Here is a 23,518-nt window from a genome sequence, read left to right on the forward strand (position 1 = left end):
AACTATATATATACAGTAGAGCCCTGGTTAACCGAGCTCCGGTTAACCGAGTATCCGTATTATCTGAGGCGCCACCGGGGGCACCCCTCCCTCTCCCTCTCCTTTTCGAGTTCAAGAGAAGGAGAGGGAGAGGGGAGCGCCCCCGGCGGCACCTCGGATAATACGCGGCTCACCCCTTCTCTCGAGTTCGAGAGAAGGAGAAGGAGAGGGAGGAGGAAGCACCCTGTGACTGCTGCTGCCTAGCAGTGCTCACGGGGTGCTTCCCAAGGGGCGAGCCCTCGTCAGGCCTTTACTGAAGGGAAGGGTTTCACCATCCCTTGAGTAAAGGCACTAGACTTTGGGGGAACAAGGCTCCCATTGTGGTTTAGCAGCGGGCGCCGCGTTTCCCCAATCCCTGCCAGGCCTTTACTGAAGGAAAAGATTTCCCCTTCCCTTCAGTAAAGGCGCTGGGCCGGGCCTTCCTATTATCCAAGAGATCTGGCTATCCGAGACATTTAACTCTGATAACCAGAACGCTACTCTGTGTGTGTGTATGTGTATATATATATATACACACACACACACACACACACACACACAAATTTATAACAGTTTTCGTGTTTTTGTTCCATGAAGGTTAGGACAGTTATTTAAAAAAAAAGCATATAGTCACAAATTGATTGTGAATATGTTCAATTGAACTGGTACTTGATTAGGTTGCAGCAAAACAAGTGGTCTTATGGCATCCAAAAAAGAGGGTGGGACATGTATAGTCTTCCAGATGTTGCTGGGCTGCAACTTCCATTGACCTTAGGCAGTATGGTCAAGAGTGGTGATTGATGGGAGCTAAAGTCTGACAACATCTACCATGCATTTCCCACCCACTGTGTTGAATATTAGTAGACTTTTAGGGTTTATGTTTTCATATGCATAATGTGCTGTTGATGCCATATCCTTTTTTATCGTATTATAGATGAAAAAAACAGTGAGCCACTACTTAGTGCAGAGGCTCTACCATTTCATGATTCCTTAATCCATCGCATCCGAATTTCTCCAGATCACAAATATTTGGCTGTTGGAATTAAAAGTGCAAATTCTGAAGAATGTGCTTGTGTCATTGTAAAACTAAATGCACTACCAAACGTTGAATGCATTATCCCAGATGTGTACAGCTTTGGTGAGTAACTATCATAAACTTCTTTTGCATTGTAGTGTATCACATCAAATGGAAGTCGGTTTTTTACTCATCACCATGGAACATTCAGCTTGTGTAATATAATTCTGGATAAAAAAGATGCCTATGTCTAAATGTACACAGCTAAAATCATATTTAGCATCTGTTGTTATGATTATGTCACCATTCTTAGGCTTTTCCCTGTAATAGAAACCCACTATCTGCTGTTAAATATACAATAGTCAGTGCTGATCGCAGCCCATTGCATAAATTTGGATTCTTCCCAGTCAGTGAAATGAGATTAAGACTTGCTGTTAAAGGGAGTGTTCAGGAGAGAGAGGCACTAATATATCTACAAAAGGATAGCTGTTATTCTTGGGGTGGAGACTAGATATCATGTTTTGCAACTGTTTTTAGTATTGTCACTGAATACTTGAGGACACAGTTCTTAGCCTCATCCCTTCTGTAGAGCTTAAAGGTACAGCTCAGCTAGCCCTTCACGCCTGCGGGTTTGATTTTTTTTTTTGTTGATTTATTTATGGATTGGATTAATATGTCCTCTCTCGAAATCTCTGGGTTCCCCAATGCCAGTCCAGCAGAAGTTAACCATAGAGTCATGCTGAATGACCTAGAGCACATGTGCCAAACACAAGGCCCATGGGCTGAATTTGGCCTGCTTTGTCAGTTTGTGCTGTGAAGTGGGAGTCTCCCACTCCCCTTGGTCAATAGCTTTGCCAAAGTGGAGGCAAAGGAAGAGAAACGAGCCTGGTTGAATGGAGCCAGTGCAAGAGCCAGCTTTCCCTTCCTGCCTCTCTCCCTCCCTCATTTCCTGAATAGGCCCTGGACTCTGGAGAAACTTGCTTCTAAGGAAAAGTGTGTAAGATCTCATACCAATCTTGTCCGTTCTAACAGGACAAACAATTGTGATGGCTCCACTGAAGCTACTGTATCCCCCCTTTTTAATGGCTCTTAACAATGTTAGTTCTTCCCAAACTTAACATAAAAAGAGAAACACCAACCAGAATGCAATGAAGATGGTGTGTGATATGGTGTCCCAAGTTATTTAACACTATGTTAATGAGTACTTACATTTATATACAGTCTTATAATTAAAAAATGGCCCTTTCAAGACAACCATAAGGCTAATGTAGCCCTTGGTGAAAATGAGTTTGACATCCTTGACCTAGAGGTGCCTAGATTTGTCAAGGTTAAGTAGCAGGTTTGTTTTATTTGCAATTTTTTTTTCCACTTTTGCTAGCAGGTGCCTATAACTATATTGTATGCAGTATTTCAAGTTGTCATGAAAATATCAGGGGCAGGATTCAGTGGTAGACTTCAGCTGGTTAAAGTAGGATTGGGAGAACACAATCCCTTGTTCCCACTGTTACGCTGGTGCAATCCCCAGACTGGACTTCAAGGGTTGTGAACCCCTTCCACATCTGATGGTACACTGGATTGCAAGGCAAACAGGGATGGAAGTAGACAGGAAAAAACGTTGATTTTTATGGGTAATACTAGCTGTGCTTGGACACGCGTTGCTGTGGCTTATGGGAATCATTTGTTGGCCAGGTGGAATAGCAGTGAATAGCCTTGCAGCCTCAAAGCCTGACTGTTTTCTTCTTTTGGGAATCCTTTTTTGGTGAGCTGGAATATTTATTTATTTACAGCAGTTATATTCCACCCTTCTCACCCCGAAGGGGATTCAGGGCGGATCACATTGCACACATAAAGGCAAACATTCAATGCCATAACATAGAACAGAGACAGAGACAAGATGCAGGCACGGGCTGGCCTCAAACTCAGGCCCTCATGGTCAGCGTGATTTGTTGCAGCTGGCTTGCTTTCCAGCCTGCGCCACAGCCCGGCTGGGAGGCTGGGTACTTGCATTCTAGGGGAATGTTTTTTTTTTTTAGGCTGCTAGAATTACAATGAATAGCCTCGCTGCTTCAAAGACTGGCTGCTTGCTATCTAGTGGAATCTTTGGTTGGTCAGCTTCAATAGTACAGAGTAGTATCGCTGCTTCAAAGCCTGGCTGCCTTCTACCAAGGTTAATCCTTCGTTGGTCTGGTTGAATTGCACTGAATAGCCTTGCAGCTTCAATGCCTGGCTGTGTTATACCTAGGGGAATCCTTGTTTGGCAAGCTGGAGTAGCACCCACAATCAAAGAGCCACAATCAAAATTAAAAAGTATGATATCCAATATAAAAATTAATTACTGCATGTCTGTTTCACCGGGGGGGGGGGGGGAGGGGGGGGAGAGAAAAAAGCTAACCATGAACAATGTAAAGTTTGTATAATCTTATCTGTTGCTTCACAGCAGTGACTGGAATGTGATCAAATGCGCTTTATGTGCCTTCGTTGATTTTTTTTTTGTACTTTAGTAAGTGCAGATCATTTCACATGACCCATTACTAAATGTTAGATTCCCTAACATGATTGGAAAAAAATCACCTTTCCTTTTCATCACCAGAATGGGCTACACATGACATTCTGTTTTATACCATCCAGAAGAACCTTCAGTGTCATGATGTGTATTTGTCTGATTTTAGTAAAAAATGTTCCAGGCTGGTTTATAAGGAGCAAAATGCAAGGTAACTGAAAATTTAAAACTGATTTCTTTATATGATATTCTGTATTAATGGCAGAACCTTGAAAATCACTGGTTTACTATAGAGACTATTTTGAATTTGAGGTTCTGGACGTTGTAGTTCCAAAAAAGCAATTTTGACCCCCATAAAACCCCCGCAAAAATCCCATGTAAGGGGCAAACTATACACTAAATGAAGCATATAGCATGCAGCTGAACATCTCCTATTTCCTTTGGGTAAATCTGAGGCCCCAGTCTCTATGGGGAATATAGTGTATAGGGCAGTGAAAATTTAACATTCCCCCCATGTGCTTTCTACCTGAAAATTCACCTGCAGTCCCACCTGATGGTTAAAATAAGGAGGATTTGTTAGTGATAAATTTAATAGGGGTTTCTCTTTTTAAACACCTGAGCAGGTATATATTTATGCATAAAAACTAGTTTCACAAATTGTTTAACCAGACCCAATCCATAACAGAGTCTCATAGATTTTTGAACAAAGCAAAAAGTGATTCAGTATTTGGCTATACATTCTGTATGTTTTATGTGGTGTTTTGTTTGACCTTTGCCCAACTGATAACAGTGGAGTTTAAGGCTATCCAAAGTGCTTAAATGTAATGCTGCTTGGATTGAGGTATACCACTTTGTCTGAATTTAATGCTTTGAGTTTTAAGGATAGCATATCCCAGTAGAAACAAAAGTGATGCTTAATAAAAAAAATACTGTCCAAGCTGTTTTCTGTTTTATAAATGTGTATTTGCCTTCCAAGCAAATGAAAATAACAAATCGTAGCAAATCCCTACTAATCAAGGATGTGTTTTAAAGGAACAAGCAGCAATAGAGGACTCTAGTCAAAGACCTTGCTGTTATCCTATATTGTTGTCATGCTCTTTTTAAAAGCAACTTAAGCTTGGATAGATAAGTTTGGAAATGCCAAGGTCAATTTTGGGTCAGGGTGTCCTTTGGTGAGAGAGTAGAGAAGGTTCATGCAGACAAACATTGAAATTGCTACGGTGGGTCAAACCAGAGATCTTTCTAACTCAGTAGCCTCATGACTGTACAACATCAGATGAAATTACTTTGTTCAAGTTGCTGACAGTCATTAAGTATAAACCAGTCCGATATATTGAGGGTTGCAATCACCTTAAATAAAAAGACATTTCAGTCAAGCCTGCCTGTTGTATTAGAGTTGTAGCAGAGTCATGGGATCAAGGCAGTGGGACTTTCGGGTTAGCATTCCCCTAAGTTTTCCTTGATCCTTCTAAGCTTAGCTGCCAGACTCACAATTGCTCGAGCAGGGTACTGTTTATACTCTTGTATAAGTCTTTTTTTTTTTTAGGAAATAAATTAACCCAAAAAACTGATCAACTTGTCCATGGATCAATGCAAGTAATCTTGCTTTTAATAAAGGAAATATTCCCTTCTCTAGAGAGGCAAAAGGTGGGAGCTTAGTCCACTCTGTTAGAACATAAAATAAGCACCAATCCCCTCTACTCTCCCCTCTCCAGTTCTTCTTCTGGCCTTTTTAGATGTCTGCTTGTGAAAGTGGTGGCGGCAGCTAAGAATTTTGGCAGTTTCCCCCAAAACAGCACCAAGAGAATAGAAGGGAACATCATTTATTTTAGGTTCTCCTAAAACAGACTTAATGTCTCCTCCTTTGCCACTCCACTCATCTTTTGCCACTGTGCCATGAGACTCGTTGGACCGGTCAATTTCTTTCAACCTAAAATGCCTCACATGATTTTTCTGAGGATAAAGTAGGGAAGGGAACGAGCCACATATGTTCCTTAATTAGGGAAAAGGTAGGATGTATAGAAATAAAATAGGAAGACATGAGATATGCAGTCTAGAGTAGAATGTTGAAATCCACACTTAAGGAACAAAATGTGTTCTCAGAGATAGGTTATTTATTGGGTTTGATCAAGATTACATGAATTGAATGTTGTGCTCATTGGCTTGGATGCTACAATTAGTTGCTCTAGGGAAGTGGATGAAATAAATGTGTCTTATTGTCAGGACCCAGGCTACAGAGCACCAATAACCATGCGCAGAGGCCAGATTCTATCTAATATCTTTATTAAAGGAATATATAAAGTCAATAAAACAGGTGAAGAATATAGTTCAGAAGTAGACCTTTCAGGGAAGGTCAAATATAGTCCAGGAAAATAATGTCCAATATATGATATTAGAGTCCAAAGTTATAATCCAATAACCGAAACACACACTTTGCCAAGCAAAGTGTGGGGAAATGACAAGGTCCTTTAGTCCAATGGAGCTTGACAACAAGGCTGGAAAACAAACTAGATTCTTGGCAAACAAGACTTGATACGTGGCAACAAAAAGCAAGAAGCAAGAACGAGGTCCGAGGCAAGGTCCGGGGAACAAGGCAGGCTTGGAACTAGAACAAGGTCCGTGGCAAGGTCCTGGAAACAAGGAACTGGAGTAGCGTAGTCCACACATGATCTCACTCCTGAAGCTGACGAATTGACTCCGCAAGGATCTCCTTGCGGGTAAACACCTATATAGGATCTTGTTTCCCCGCCAAGGAACACTTTCCCTGGGGAACAAGAAGTGAAACCCATACTGTGTCCAGATGCATGACTCCTTAAGATTTCCCAAGGGAAACAGGCTTAATCAGCTAATTGTCTGGCAGCGATTCTGGCGCTTCGGCGATTCGCCTCCCTAGCGCCTCTATCTCGATTATAATTATCCTTACGAGAGAACAGGGGAGAATTCTGCCCAAGGCTTGTTTGGCTGACTTCTTGAGGGCAAACATCCTGCAGGTGCAAGGGCTCCAATTCTGGCTGAAACGGTGGGAAACCCAAGTTTTCCTCTTCATCTGCCACAATAGTACTAGGAACGGGACTACATGGCCCATGAGACATCACACTTATCCATTTCTCTTCTCAGCATTCCCTCCCAGATTGTTTAGGAGGAGTCTTTAATCCTCTAGAGCAGTGATTCCCAACCTGTGGGTCCCTAGGTGTTTTGGCCTACAACTCCCAGAAATCCCAGCCACTTTACCAGCTTTGAGGATTTCTGAGAGTTGAAGGCCAAAACATCTGGGGGCCCACAAGTTGAGAACCACGACTCTAGAGCAGGAATTCTTAAACTTTTCTACTCATGACCCTTTTAAGCCCAAGAAATGTTTATGTCATCCCAGGTATATAGGTGTATAAAAGAGGTATAAAATCAATTATTTACTGGTAACAAATTGGCATTTGCAAGGCATGCTAAACAGGCTAATTTTCCTTTATGAAGTACAGCTGAAGCATCTTCTGGAGAGTTTGCTGTAAACACTGCACAACAGATTCATGTAAATGTCTACAACAGCCAACAGATGACATTCAGAAAATGTTTACTGCTTTCATGACCACAACATTAAGCTAAGGACCCCATTTGGGGTCGGGGTCCAAATTTAAGAAGCAGTGCCCTAGAGCAGTGGTTCCCAAACTCTACTCCTCTAGGTATTTTGGACTTCAACTCCCAGAAGCCTCAGCTGCCTTGGCCAATGGGAGATAAAATCTAAAACACCTGGAAGACTAGAGTTTGGGAAACATTGCTCTAGAGCAGTGGTTTTCGACCTGTGAGTCCCCAGGTGTTTTGGCCTACAACTCCCAGAAATCCCATCCAGTTTGCAAGCTGTTAGGATTTCTGGGAGTTGAAGGCCAAAACATCTGGAGACCCACAGGTTAAGAACCACTGATCTAGAGGGACATTTTCCTGAGTGAAAATGGTTTTGTAAACATCAGTACATGTAGTTTACCGTAGGATCTATGCTTGCAGGTATTTTGTGGATCTCTACCTCACAAAAGATAAACACTTTCTGACTATAAACAGTAATAGCAAATCTACTTCCGAAGTGTGGTTGGTTGACTGCTGCTATCCTTTGAAGACTCCTCTTCTTGTGCAAGAACGGACTGAAGGAATAATTTACCATGTTGAACATAGAAACAATGAGTTGTATATTCTTACAACAGTTGGAGACCCAATAGGATACAAGGTAAGAGATGATAACCTGATTAGTTTTGAAAGAGACATTTAGTAGAAGCAAATTCACTAGTGAAAGCTGTGTTCAGGTACTAGTAGAACGAATACAAACAATATCTAAACAAATCCAGATATATTGTATTAAGTTAGTCACCACTGTATGGAAAATCATTTGCAAAACCTTTTACATTGCCTTTTAGAGGAGCTTCTTAAATGTTTATTGCAATGATTTCTGCAGCTGCTTGTACTAATGGAAGAAGGTCTTGGATCTGAAAGGATGAAAATAAAAGCATGGAATACAACTAATAATTAAGACACTATTTAAAAACTAAGTGATTCCTATAGGGCTCTCAATAGTTTTTATTTGTAAGCCGCCTTCAACCTTGCTTTGGGAGAAAGATGCCATATAAGTAAAATAAATAGTTTATAATTCGTGCCTTTTAGGTATATGTTCTACAAAATAGAACAGTAATATATCTAAAGGAAAAAGCTAACCATTGGAATATAGCCTAAGCTGAATCCAATTTAAATTTTAATGTTGTAGAATAGAATACTATTTCTCACATACATACACACAATTAATTCTGAGGTTGTGGTGGTGTTAGGGGAATGGGTTCGTAGATCTACTATTGGTAGTTTCTCCTGCGCTTTTTGTATGTTCCTTTATTACAATAGATGTTAGCCTGAATCACATGATCCTTACAGTGCAGTGGAATTTGAGCTCAAAGTATAGCCATTAGTCATAGAAATTAATCATACTTTCTCCCATTTTTATTATTATAAATATAAGTTCTCTTCATTTATTAAAAGCATTCATTTCTTTCAAAGGACTAGATGATCAAAGGCTGTAACAAGATGTGCATTGTGTTGAACATGCATAGATAGTACAAAACAGTCTTCGAACATTGGGCTATGAGCCTGGAGGCCATTGTTGAAATCCCCACTAATTTAAACGCACTGGGCAATTTTGGCCAAGTCACACTCAGCCAAGAAAACCCCATGATAAATCAGAAATAGCTCGAAGTCACACAATAGCAACCACAACCAATAAAGCAGCAGTCCACCATTTCATTAGCTTTGCATCTTATTTCATTCAGGTCTGTGAGAGCTTTGCATACTTCTCGTTGTGTGCTAGCAAATGCATTTTTCCTCATTGATTGATGGATAAATTGACCAATCCGTCAGTTGACTGGTTTTTAAAAACAATAATTGGTTATTATAGGAACTGTTGTGGAGTAGTGTCCTGAATGTTAGACTAAGGCCTCTTCTACACTGTCAGATGATCCAGTTTATCACAGCAAAAAATCCACATTAGCTGATTTGAACTTCATTATTTTAGTGTACAATGCCATATAATCCAATTCAAAGCAGATAATGTGGATTTTATTCAGCTGTGTAGAAAGGGTCTAAGGCCCCTTCTACAGTGTCATATAATCCAGATTATCAAAGTAGATAAGCCACATGTTCTGCTTTGAACTGGGCTATTTTAGTTTACACTGCCATATAATCCAGTTCAAAACAGATAATCTGGATTTTATATGGCAGTGTAGAAGGGGCCTATGACTCCAAGAAAATGGGGTTTCTATCCCTGCTCAGTCATGGAAACCCACTGGATGACCTTGGGCAAGTTACATTCTCTCAAGCTCACAGGAGGGCAAAAGCAAACTTACTCAAAATACATCTTTCCAAGAAAACCTTAAGAGAGGATTGCCATAAGTCTGAGTCCACCTGACAGCCCATAACAACAATTCACTTTGTTCTTGCAGCAAATCTACACAGAGGCATTCATTACCTGGGTTGCCCTCCTTATGCTAGTTTCGGGTGTAAGGACAGAGCTTTCAATATAGAGGTTTATTATCTCGAAACAATAACTTCAATGTTCCACTTCAACTGAGCTTGTGCTGTTTTTCCTCTCCTTTTCATTAAAAAAGTAGAATTTAGGGTACTTTCAGTCATTGATTTATCAGAGTTAACATTAAATTCACTTCTACGATATACATTGTTCTAGAATATAATTCTGCCCATTACCACTGCTTAGCTCTACTGCCCTCCTGGAGTCGATTTCATCTTTTTATTGTCTTTCCTGCTGGGAAGTGAAAATACAGCAAACAGCTGAAAACAAAAATAAAGTGTTACTCAGCTGGGTACTTTCTTGATTTACGACTAGTACTTGAGTAGAAGCTGGATATATGTGTTACTTGGTTATTTCTTATTTCATTGTGTACACCCAACACAACAACTCTGTTGTTGTTGAACACCTCTTTTCCCTAAAAGTTGGACATGTAAAAGAGTATAATTCCCTATTTCCTCTAAATATAAGAATTAGGGCAAAGCACCTCTCTGTGTTCAGATGCCATGAAACTGAGCAGCACAGCTATCTTTCCAGCATTTTCATTTCTATTTAGTATATCGAGCTAGCTATAGAAAATGTTACCTATTGCTATAGTACATTAGTAGTTAGAAACCAATGTCTGATATCTAGACATGCTTTGATATCATGTGATTTAGGGGGTTTTAATATGAGTATATGGGACCATTCTGCTTTCTTTTTTTCAAGCTGATGAAGGCTCCAGTTGACTCATGTGGTTTGGAGAACTGGCGGTTCGTTTACACAGTAAAAGAAAAAGCAAAACTGGTTGATTTAGAGATGTTCAAAGACCACTGCGTTGCCTTTCTGAAGTTCTCCGGCCAGCTCTATTTGGATGTTATTTCTCTTGTATCAAACTCAGTTTTCAGAATTAAGGTAAATATTTACATTTAAATATAAATAGTACTTTTTAAGAACATGTTTTTCAGGATTAATTTATGAATGAACAGCAGGTGGAAATTAAAACTTTTTTCATGTACAGTCACCCCTCCACATTTATTGGGGTTAGGGGTCCAGGGCCCCCATAAAAGTAGCAAAAACCCAAAAAAGATTTATTGAGAGAACATTTCTGTAGGAAACTCTAGGTTTTCTAGCACAAATCTATGATGATCTTCCCATGGAATCTTTCTGGAGAACCTATGAATGCTTAGAGGGGTGTTCTTTTTCCAAATCTCTAGGTTCTCCAGCATAACTCTATAGTTGATGTCTGATGGATGTTGGCTATAGAGTTGCACTGGAGGACCTAGAGGTTCCTCGAGATAAAATATTAATCAAAAAGGAATGATCAAATCCATAAAAGTGAAATCTGCTAATCTAGAGGGCCTACTGTAATAATAGCAAAGTTTCATGCTGCTGATTAGAGTTGAGCAGGATGTCGTAGGACCTCTGAGAGTAAGACTATCATCTGTGACTTTTGACCAGAAGTGGGGATGGTGGCCATTTTTCACATCCACGTGCACCAATTGTTTACACCCACATACACTGGCAGGTTACACCATACCACTACTTCCAAAATAGATATGATGGCACTTCTAGTTTGTTTCTCACGTTAAAAAGACAAATAAAAAAGCCTTTGTTTATTTGGGGGGATAGCTGAGGAAGAAAAATGCTGAGTATTACAGTGATTGTGATTCCTTTTCTGAATTTATTGCCCCTCAACATGGCCTGAAAGCTTTTGTGAACCTTTGAGGAGAGTGTCATAAGGTCCATGTGGACTGAAAGATACATGGTATCAATCCCTTCTTTTTAAAGGTAACATATTTGAGACAGATTTATTATACCTTAGGTATTATGGATTTTAAAGAGTTTTAGATGTGATTATGTGATACTATCATTCATGGTATTGCCATGGATGGTATTTTTCCTGGTTGGGTGGCATGCATTATATCATCAGAACATCAGATCCATGATGGAGTGGTAATGGCATGTCCAAGGATACAGTGGATATAGTTGCCAGGTTTACCAAGTTACTCTGTTTCTGCAGCTACACACTCTTTTGCGTGAATCACAGAAACAGTATGCTGGCATTGACCCCAGTTTAGCCACAGCATAGAAACTTGGAACCTTAATATCCACTGGAAGACTGCAGCCTAAGATCAAATCAAAAGATACACTGTACTAGCTGAAATGTACGCTAGATGCCTACCTAATGCCCCAAAAGAGGTTTGGTGAAGCTACACACACCTCATTTTTAACTTCAAGACTCTTACCAGCAGTATTGCAGGGAGCCCTCTCCCATTTCTTCATCTCATATACATTTAACCAAGAGAAACTATTTGGAATATTTCAGATACTGGAATTCCAGATAAGGGATGCTTGATTTGTCCTCACTCATCTTATGGGATAAGGTGGGGTAATGGGTTAAACCCATGTGACGGTTGAACTTTTAACCTGAAGGTTGGGATGCTGACCTGAAGGTTGCCGGTTTAAATCCGCGAGACAGGTGAGCTCCCGTTTGTCAGCTCTAGCTTGTGGGGACATGAAAGAAGCTTCCCAGCTAACACGTCTGGGCGTCCGCTGGGCAACATCTCTCTAGACGGCCAATTCTCTCACACCAGAAGCGACTTGCAGTATGTTCTCAAGTTGCTTCTGTCACGATAAAAAAAATCTAATGGGATTCTTTCAGGGCAAGCAGAGTTTAATTAATAGTCTTTGTTGGCAAAATGTCATGGTTAACGCAACTGTTTTCCACACAAGCACATCAAATATTCAATGACAGCAAGGGATTTTGAGAAAAGAAATGAAATTAATCATGGGGTTTTTTTGTATACATGGAACATATTAGCTGTACCTTGGTTATTTTAATTTGTGAGCAATAACAATATTTCAGGCATCCCACATAAATAATACTTTTATTTAACATTTTTCACTTCTCTCAGTATACTTGAATAAATTAAAGAGATCCCATTTCTTTAGCTTATCCCAACATCTAGACATATTTTATTTCATACTTTAAAACTCAAGAAGCAAAAGCATTATATCTTTTTAAAAAACAGGATAGTGCCTGCTTTAAAACTCGGCTATCTGAAAATATTTTAAAATGTCACTTAGAATACTTGTAATATAAAAGGGTAAACTTATATGCTCTCCAACCGGCTTCCTAATTGTACCATTCAAGTTAAATATAGTACCCATTCTGTAGGGGTTTCTAGACTTTTTAGATTGATCCTCTTCAGGTTTTAATCAATTACACAGAGTGCGATTTTTCTGTGTAAAGCTTTTTGACTCTGACTGCCACAATTCCCAAAGCCTTTATCAACCTACTAACCAGAACTCCTTAAAAGAAAGTAAGCAGTGGGTAAGAGACCCTGCTGCTTTCAGAGAATGAATCTTGATTCCTTTCATTTCTAGGAGTGTTAAGACTTAAAACATAATAGCCCGGAGTTTCTGAGTGTAGCTGTGCCAAAAAAATGATTTTGTTCTTCACAATGGCTAGCGCTGGGAACGGAGTCAGAGGCAGGGATTGTAAGTGGCGGAGCCTCCAAAGCCAAGGCATGGCCTCCATGAAATAACTGACGTTGCCTTGGCTGAGTTTCAGGTTAGACAAAGTGAAGGCGCAGACAGAAGGGAAGCAAGAGAGATTTTTAAAAAACTTCCTAATAACTCACAACCATACTAGATAAAACTCTTTCAACAGATAACATGTTTGACCCTGATTGCGGCTTGTTTTTAACCACGGAAAATGCATTTTAAGAGCATTTGGCGCTGTTTATCTTGTTTGCTTTTTTTTTTTTCAAAATCGACCAGGATTTTGTTTTCCATTTGCATCGTATGTTGAACCTCATTCAGTAGCTTTTAGAGAAAGGGGGAAGGTAGCTAAATTGTTCTTGTTGTTGTACTGTTTCTCTTGGTATTTTTTATGTTTATAGGGAGAAAGAAAAGCAATTTCTGGCAGGTGCACAAGCCAAAGTTAATTAAGCCTGAAGTCCAAATCCTTTCATTGGAAAGCAGGCAATGGAAGATATTCTGCAGAAGAAAACAAAAATGAAAAAAAAAATAAGGGGCATAATAATATTGGTTTGGATTTTTTCCCCAGCTACCTGCTTGGGCCTGTTCATTTGAATTGGAGCCGCGTCCTGAACATACCACCAGCACTTGCTGTTTTTGGCTGATCTCCCCAGTTCAACCTCCAGTACGCTTTGCATATTCACTGGCAGACAACCGCCTTGTTGAGCATACAACACAAGAGGCACCAATTACTGTGAATTGTCACACCATACGCTTAGAAGCTAAGAGCAAGGTAAGACTCTCTGTTCTCTCGCCCTCTTTTCAAAAAGCATTTAGAAGGGAAATAATGACTGACACTTTACAAAGTCCTCAAGATGCCATCTTTAGTAGATCAGAGAGTGTTAGTAGGCAACCCTGCAAGGGTTCAGAGGGCTTCACATTTCTTTTTCAAATTCTGATTTGGAGCAAGCTGAATGAAAGGTTCTATTTCTTCTAATGAGAGAAAAAACCCATGGCACAGAAAGACATTTTGTTATATTAATACTAGTCTTGTCCTACTGTATAAGACAGACTTTTCAGGACGATCACTAGAGTATCCCAAAACAAATATATATGTGTAACTATGAAAATGTTCATACAAAAAGTATAGGTTGAGTATCCATTATCCAGAATTCTGAAATCCAAAATTGTCCACATGGGTGGCTGAGATAATGACACCTTTCATGCACAAAATTATTTAAAATATTGTATAAAATTACCTTCAGGCTATGTGTTTAAACATAACTGAATTTCTTGTTTAGACTTGTGTCCGATCTCAAAGATACCCACATTTATTTAATTCTAAGATGCCATCAATTGCAAGACACACCATCATTTCAGTACCATCAACAGAAAAAAAGCTATTATAGATGCATCCCATTTTTAGGGATGTTTATATGTGGGCGGGAGGAGTGTGTCTTACAATCAATGAAATACACTATCTAATTATGCACATATATGCAAATATAGGTATTTCAAAATCTGATAAAATCCTAACTAGATTGGTCCCAAATCTTTTGAATATGGGCTACTCAATCTGAACTAATATAGCCATAATATATTGCAAATAAATGGAAGAAAGCTGAGTAAATGGAAGCAAGAGAATAATAAAAAAAATAACACGCCCTGGCCTGATGAGTGTGTTATTCATGCAAAAGAGAATTCCTAGGAAACTTTCAGGCTTTAAACTAAATATATACATACATAGAAATGTTAAGTTTATAACTAAAGGTTTGCTGCTGCACTTAAGTGCTAAACTACTTGGGTCGTAATGCAGATGGGTTATCATTAGAGAGTGCAGGAGGAGCCGGTTGCTTTCTTGTTGTATAGCCTTCTCAGGTGTTGCATTTAAATGAGTTTTTATGCTTCGCATTGGTAAACGAACCCAGTGGCAGGCCAATCTCCTGTTTTATTTTTTGAGAGGGCTTTAGTGCAGTCAAAGTGGCATGGAATTACTGTAATAAGAAGAAAAAACATGCTTTAAAATGTATAATTGAAGCTTTTGTTCCCACGTGTCCCTTGTGAACTTTGAAACATCCTTTAATGTAAAATACTCCTTCATTTCCAGGATGGAACTTGGGTGCCAATTACCGTTTTTCATGCAGCCAGTTCTATAGAGCTGTGCAGGAGGCCACTTCTGATTCATGTCTATGGAGCTTATGGCATAGACCTGAACATGAGCTTTAAGGCAGAAAATCTCATGTTAATCAATGATGGGTGGATATTAGCATTCTGCCATGTAAGGTAAGCCTCGTACTGTATATGGCATTATTTTCTTACGTGTTTTGTCACTTGTAATGCATGCAATGACTGAACCCAATTCACAAAGTTTTATTTTTTATGGATAAAGCTTGCAGTTCCATTCAGTGGTCCCTTACATCATAAATATATATTTGCTACTGTTTTACTATTAGTTTGTCATATACCATTTGCTAATAATCTACTAATATGCCTGTTCTCTGCATAAAACAATTAAATTAATGAGATTAGAATGCCATAGTTTCACTTCTTTGACTTGGTACCAATAATGATTGGATTTGATTTTTAAAACTTTTTGAAGTCTATTGTATCATGCTGGTTGTAGGTCTTTCAACAAGGCTTTACCTTTAGTCATGTGGAATAAAGTGGTATTCACCCATTATATTCACAGTATGATTATTTCCATTTACATAGAGAAGGAACTCTGAAACATACATTTCTTGAAAATCTATGGATTTTGCCAGTGATATAATAATGAACCGCTTGTAATTTTTATCGAGGTCTTTAACTACTTTACTGGTTAAATTACCCTGGCTCTTTCCTGGAAGCACAAATATTTTCAGCTCTTACATACAGGTCTAGATCATCAATGCGTTGATAAAAATAGTTCAAAACAATTTTTTGGAATAATTAGTTAAAATGCTATTTATTTATTATTTTTATTTATTAAAATTATACCTTGCGATTTTTCAAAATACATTAGGGTTGTATACAGTAAAACCATGCTTTTAAGGATTATTGTTAATCAAGATTTGTGACAGCAAAATTAAAACAACGTGTTTCTTAGGAAGCCAATTCAAGTTTAGTTGAAATGGTGAAATTTACAAATGTACTTAAATATATAGAAGAAAGATTATTGATATCCTGCCCGATATCTGAAAGTCCTATTTGTTTCAGTGTTATTTAATTTCCTGTACATGTCCTTAAGACCCTTTCCTTAGTACAGTGTTTCTTGGTTTCAAAAGGAGAATATACACAATGTATTGGGAATTTATTTTGTATTAGCCTTTTCAATATCAGATTTAAATACTACATAGAAGAGGGCATTGCTGTGAATTAGACAACTTTTAATTACTGCATTTATAGCAGATCTCTCCCAAAATGTGACCCCAGAGATCAAGTTCCACCGCACATGCTGTGACAGAAATTCAACTTATTCACACATCTGTCTCCCTTCCTTGTGTATAATGTTGAAACTGGTTATATCCAAAAACTTAAATTGATATGAGTTGTGGCTCTGTCTGTAAGTTTAGAGCCGTTACTTCTGTTGTTTCTAAAATATGAGTAACTGCACATCTGTCTGCACATAATATTCAGCTTTTCTAATTAACAGACCCAGCTTAAGTTTTGGGAAACCATTTTGACTCTTGAAAACAATTGGAGATTATTTTAAACCAACTCCTATAGTTTGAGCCAAAAAAATAATTGTCAAATAAGGTTTCATTTTAACACATTTACCAAAAACACAGCACTTCAACAAATATGTTCTTAATATAATGGATAGAATTTGTGGAACACCAGAAATATTTTTGGCATACAATACTGTATGGAAGAGCTAAAAGTGTGCTTCCAGGAAAGAGAAAGGATAAAGGAGTTCAAAGGGGTGTAAGTCATTTATTTGGAACAGAGTTAGGAAACTGGGTCTGCTATGGGAGGTATAGATGTGTGTACACACGTTCCCATATCCCCAAATATTCCTGAACATGTCTATAAACAAGCAACAAGAGGGGCAGGAAAGCAATGTCTTGCACACAGTTCCAAGTGAATCATGAGTTCAAAGAACTGTTTCATAGAAAAAGGATGTATTTCAAAACCAAAAATCTTTGGGCACAAGTGTGTGAGAAAGAGTTACTTCAATGTAATTATCATATATCTTATTCTCTGGCCACAGTTTAGGTACACTTGCTGCTATGGATATTGATACCAGTAACGTTGTTTCACATACACAACTTTAACTCTTGTAATATTGTACTGTGTACAGATTAAACATCCCTTATCCAGAATTCCAAAATACATGGGTGGCTGAGATAGTGATGCCATTGGTTTCTGATAGTTCAACACACACAATTATTTGAATTTAAATAATTCTGATAGTTCAATGCACAAAACTATTTAAAATTACCTTCAATTCTTGTGTACCCATAACTTCAATGGATTCCATGTTTAGACATTGGTCTAATTTTGAAGATATCTCATATGTACGTATATGCAAATATGAGCATTCCAATATCAAAGAAAAAAGAAAAAGAAAATCTGAAATCCAAAACAGCTCTGATCCCAAGCATTTTGGATAAGGGATACTCACCATACAACAGTTTAAAAATAACAGTCAACCCTGACAGCAACTGTTCAAGAACACTGCAGTTTTAACAAACCTGAAGCAGATAGTGAGCAGAATGATGAATACATCTGAGAGCTGGTACAAGTTCACAGCCAAGAGGCTGAACCGTGAACCAGAAAGCCCCTAGCTTCAGATCTCCGGTTAGTCGTGAAATTATCCAATGCCTTAAGAAAAATTGTTCACACTTTGAGACTTAACATATAAGGCCATAAGAGGAGCCATAGCCCGTGTAATGTAGTGATATTAGACGTGGAGGTCCAAGAAACCAGGGTTCTAATCCGTGCTCAGATACGGGAATCCTTTGGTTGACCTTGAACAAATTATACTTTCTCAACTTTAGCAGATGGCAGCAGCAAATCTTCTCTGACTAAATCATGCTGTTAACCCCATGTTATGTGATTTCAAGTCAACTATGACTTGTGTTCATAGTTGACTTGAAAGTACATGACAACAGCAGGAGGAGTCAAGAGTGAATTGTACAAAAGGCCTCTTTTGATTAACATTTTGTTCCCATAATGAACTACAGTTAATTCCTCCACATTCACTAGGATTAAGTGCAAAATTTTGAATAAAGAAACTGCCATTTTTTTGGCCTGAAAAAACACTTTATAGGCTTTGATGAACAACTCTGTGGTCAACTTCCACAGTGAGCTGAACATAGAATCACACTGCAGGATCTAGAGATTCCTGGAGAGAAATTTTTAATGAAATACATGAATAATCAGGTTATCAAAAATCAAGACTGAAAATGCTGAAGGATGACTGTAGATACTTTTTGACTCCCAGCCAGTATGGCCACAAATCTAAAACAAGTTGCAACTGATTACATCCAACACTGAAACTGAAACTCTAGGGAGTCAGTAAGGACTCAGAGCTATGAGCACAGAAGCATTTATTCATTTATTTATTTACATCACTTCTATCTCGCCTTTCTCACTCGAGGGGACTCAAGGCGGCTTACAAATCTGGCAAAATTCAATGCCAATAAACAACACTACAGTATGATAAACATAAAGCAATTAAAAGCAATTAAGCAATAACAATAAAACAATATAAAATATCGAACACATAAAGTGCTTAAAAGCATTCATCCAAAAAACCTTGCACATATTTATTTATTTTATTTATTTACAACATTTTTACCCCGCCTTTCTCACCCAAAGGGACTCAAGGCGGCTGAAACTTGAACCAGACCAAGTCGAAGCCATCAGAGCTTATTCTTTAAATGCCTGCACACATAGCCAGGTCTTCAATTTCTTGCTAAAACCCAGAAGGGATGGAGCCTGCCAGATGTCACTAGGGAGGGAATTCCACAGCCGAGGAGCCACAACTGAGAAGGCCCTGTCTCTCGTCCCCACCTGCTTCACTTGCGAGGCAGGTGGGACTGAGAGCAGGGCCTCCCCAGACGATCTTAAAGTTCTCATAGGCTCATAGGAGAAGATACATTCGGATACATCTTCCCATTTACATTCCCTAGCAACCAGTAACCAAGTAACGTCAGCATTTGGCTAACTTAGCAAAACCTATTAATGAGGAAAAGCACATAAGTTAGGCAAGGCTCCAGTAGTTTGCTGTTGCCTGAGCCTATTATTATTATTATTATTATTATTATTATTGATATTATTATTTCTACCCTGCTTTATCTCTCGCTAAAACGAGACCAAAAACTGCTAACAGTAAAAGCAACACAGTATATAATTTAAAACCTAAAAATACAAACAAACATTAAAACAGAATTAAACATAGAAATATTAAAAATACAGTCAAAAGCAATAAAACCATTAAACAAATATATTAAAAGCAACATCTCTGTAGACTGCCAATTCTCTCACACCAGAAGCGACTTGCAGTATGTTCTCAAGTTTATTTATTTATTTATTTACAGCATTTATATTCCGCCCTTCTCACCCTGAAGGGGACTCAGGGTGGATCACATTACACATATAGGCAAACATTCAATGCCTTTTAACATAGAACAAAGACAAGACAAGCATGGCTCCGAGCGGGCCTCGAACTCATGACCTCCTGGTCAGAGTGATTCATTGCAGTGATTGATTGCAGCTGCTCTCCAGCCTGCGCCACAGCCCTAGCTTCTGACACAATAAAAAAAAGCCAGCTGCCGGAAGGACAGCAGGGAGGGACCATTCTGTCTTCCCTAGATAGGGAGATGGTGATGATGATGATGATGATTATTATTATTTCTACCCCAAGTTACCTCTCAAAAAGAGACGCAAAGTGGCTAACAATAAAAGCAATACTGCAATACATTGCCAACTGCAAAGGGAAAGCTTCAGCCCCCTCCTTCTAGTATTCACCCTACTGAACAAACTAAGTGCAGATTACTTTTGTACTTTGAAGCCACTTTGAGTCTCCTTTGTAAAGAGAAAAAGTGAGATATAGATAATAATATTAACAACAACATCAATTCTGTTTGCAGCAATTGAAATAAACTAAGTACAAAAGTTGTAGTTTTAAAAGGTTTCTAACCTCCTCTGCCAAAGAGTCCTGGTGCCTCACAAAACTACAAACCCCAGGATTCCATAGCATTGAGACATGACAGTTCAGTTCAGTCCAGCAATTTATTGAGACATGACAGTTAAAGATGGGATGAATGAGAATTAATTGGGACTGTCCATGCTCAGTCAGGACAGTTGGAAGTTACAGTAGAGTCTCACTTATCCAACACTCACTTATCAAATGTTCTGGATTATCCAGCACGTTTTTGTAGTCAATGTTTTCAATGCATTGTGATATTTTGGTGCTAAATTAGTAAATACAGTAATTACTACATAGCATTAATGTGTAATGAACTACTTTTTCTGTCAAATTTGTTGTATAACATGATGTTTTGGTGCTTAATTTGTAAAATCATAACCTATTTTGATGTTTATTAGGCTTTTTCTTAATCTCTCCTTATTATCCAACATATTCACTTATCCAATGTTCTGCCGGCCCGTTTCTGTTGGATAAGTGAGACTCTATGGTATGTCAATATTAGAAGGTAGTTGCTACCTTTTTAAAAATCTGAAATGTTTCTCAGAGGATTTTATTCTAATTCTCAGAGGTGGAGGAGAGTTAGGCCTGGGTTGGCATAAAGATGGTTGTCTAAAGAAGAAGCACAATGGTATCCAAGATCTCCAAGCCTGCATTAGGTTGTTACATGAACTAGGATATTCCAATCCAGCGCGTACAGCCCTGAGGAGCCTGAGTGCTGGAGGAGTTATTGCAGGAGCCCTCTACAATAATGATCCACATCTTATCAGAGCTATGGCTTTGCAGGTGAGAGTGTTACTGTTTTAGTTCATCTCACTTCAGTTATCAGAACAGTCCCACCTCTTCCACCATCACGTTGGAAGAAAAGTTTCTCAGGACTAAACATATTGCTACAATCAGGAATTAATTATAAGTACAGCAGCCTGGATAAGCACTGCTTCAAACCAGAGTCCATCAAGCTCTTAGCACATAAGGCTAGACTGCCTTGCTGAGCATCTCTTTTTCATGATTAAACCTGAAACCCACATTTCCTAGCTCACAACTGCAGCAGTTTTTGTCTTCCTGCCAAATTCTATATGTACCTTCTTGAATTACAGAGCAGAAAAAGTGGAGAGTAACAGTGAAATGGTTATACCATCTATTTTAAATTGCCCTTTTCATCCAAGGTTGCATTGTAAATCAGGGCAACTTCTGAGAACAGCACCCCACCTAGGAGGGCACACAAATAACCCTCTTGAGTTCTCCGGTCCAGTATATAGACCAGTATAACACAGTTTGAACTGCTTTGGATTGCATTATATCAGTCAGATACACTAATAACATAATACAGTTTGAAATTGCACTATGTGGCAGTGTAGATGGGGCCTAAAACAGGAGTGAGCAAAAGGAAACCTGTGATCTGCAGACGACTACTTAAAATGCAATGATTCATTTCTTCCAAAGATCTGACTGTAGAATCTGGTTAGTTATACTAGAAAATATCAGTGTTGTATTTGCTATCTGCTCTACTGTTGTTTTTGTAAAGTTACAGTGGAAATATGTGTGTTTATTTTGTTCCTAGGCCCCTTTCCTGGATGTTCTAAATACAATGCTAGACCCACATCTTCCCCTAACTATTGAAGAACAAGAAGAATGGGGCAACCCATTAATAGATGAGTCCTACAAGGAGTATATTAAAAATTACTGTCCATATCAGAACATCAGGCCACAGGTACCATTTCATCTTTTCTTAATACCACAAAAATGCATATAATGTCACGAAAGTGTTGCAGTTGGAGTGCAGTTTTTAACTGTTTGAACAGTTTTCAATAACGGATGTAATCCAACTAAAACAAATCTTTAAATTCCCATGGATTTCAATAGGAGGGTGTTTTAGGCAGCAACCCTGTGCACACTTACCCAGTAGTGAAGCCTACTGGACACAGTGTGACATACATATATACGTATATATTCAAATTTATACATATATAGGGTCTCTAGTTTATTAGGTAGTGGGAATGCTATGGATGTCATTTGACCAGCTTTCAGCAAATCAAAACATGATATTTTGAGTAGCAAACTTATTAAATGTGGAATAGATGTATCCATGACTGTTTGGAAAAATGTGCTCAAAGAGTTATCATCAGTGGCTGTGCTCCAAATTGGAAGGAGGTCTCAAGTGGAGTGATTCGAAATTCTCTCCTGGGGATGACACTCTGTCTTCAATACTTTTATCAATGATTTAGATCAGTGGTTCTCAACCTGAGGTCCCCAGATGTTTTTGGACTACAACTCCCAGAAATCCCAGCCAGTTTACCAGCTGTTAGGATTTCTGGGAGTTGAAGGTCAAAAACATCTGGGGACCCCAGGTTGAGAACCACTAATTTAGATGATGGAGTAGAGGCAATCCTTATCAAATTTACAGATGATACAAAACTGGGAGAGGTAGCTAACATATTGGGAAAGAATGGAAAGACTGCCAACATTACCTAGACTATCTTCAGAATGTGATGAAATATGAAAATGTTATTGCCTAGGGCAGGATATAAACTTTAGCAAATAACTGACATTGGGGGGGGGAGAGGTTCAACTGATTAAAAGATTAAACCTCAGAATAGAATATCCTTAAATTGTGTTGAAAGAGAGATGAAGGAGCAAATGCAGAAACAATGAAGTGAGAGAGGTTTTCTCTCTAAGCTGCTTTCTGGTCTCAGTGGTGGAGGATGTTTACAGAAGAGTTTAAACAGAAAGGAAGTGCAACTATTTATTGAATGCCACAGTTTACTAAGTCACAGATAACATCTTCTCATAATCATTAAGTGTGGCTCTGGCATAGGTGATTTCTTCAAAGGTATAATTAAATCCATGTAGCTCTTTTCTCCTGCTGACAGAGCAGAGTAGCTTCCATCAGATTAAAAATTAATGGATGCACAGATTGGCATCAGTAACTCCATCCTGCTAACTCAACCATTTCCTTCCCCCTCACCCACCTTTCTCCCCTGTTTCTCTTTCTCTAGAATTATCCTTCTCTTTTCATCACGGTCTCTGAAAACGACCAACGGGTACCTCTGGCGGGGTTATTAAGATTCATTTGTAAACTTAGAAAAGCTGTGCAAAACAATGCCCAACTCAACAGCACAGATGACAAAGGTAACATTAGATATTTTCACAGTTCGATGTGATTAGCTAAATTCTTATGTAAAAAATGATATCTGAAAGGACTATATGCATCTGTGTTTTATTGCCAAGCTGAAAGTTCTGTTCTAGGAACAAGAGATCCATCATTGCACCAACCTCTTCCTCTGGGAAGATATACCTTAATGAGAATGTGGAACAGATACAAAGTGAGAAGTAGGAATAGGA

At 38.6% G+C, this 23,518-nt stretch overlaps 1 protein-coding gene across 4 annotated transcripts in view; it reads left to right on the forward strand.

Moving 5' to 3' along the window:
* prepl (prolyl endopeptidase like) overlaps positions 1-23,518 on the forward strand; it is a 43,887-nt gene that overhangs the window by 17,307 nt on the left and 3,062 nt on the right. For 2 of the 4 annotated variants that reach the window (XM_008115718.3, XM_008115719.3), the window contains exons 5-13: positions 953-1,156; positions 3,624-3,744; positions 7,527-7,743; positions 10,288-10,473; positions 13,634-13,837; positions 15,152-15,327; positions 20,746-20,962; positions 21,738-21,887; positions 23,173-23,305. In XM_008115718.3, coding sequence (XP_008113925.1) covers positions 953-1,156; positions 3,624-3,744; positions 7,527-7,743; positions 10,288-10,473; positions 13,634-13,837; positions 15,152-15,327; positions 20,746-20,962; positions 21,738-21,887; positions 23,173-23,305 — 1,608 coding nt within the window. The remainder of the gene's footprint in view (positions 1-952; positions 1,157-3,623; positions 3,745-7,526; positions 7,744-10,287; positions 10,474-13,633; positions 13,838-15,151; positions 15,328-20,745; positions 20,963-21,737; positions 21,888-23,172; positions 23,306-23,518) is intronic. The other 2 variants (XM_008115720.3, XM_008115721.3) reach the window with 2 other exon arrangements.

The sequence above is a fragment of the Anolis carolinensis genome, chromosome 1 (assembly GCF_035594765.1).
Source record: "Anolis carolinensis isolate JA03-04 chromosome 1, rAnoCar3.1.pri, whole genome shotgun sequence".
Taxonomy (NCBI): domain Eukaryota; kingdom Metazoa; phylum Chordata; class Lepidosauria; order Squamata; family Dactyloidae; genus Anolis; species Anolis carolinensis.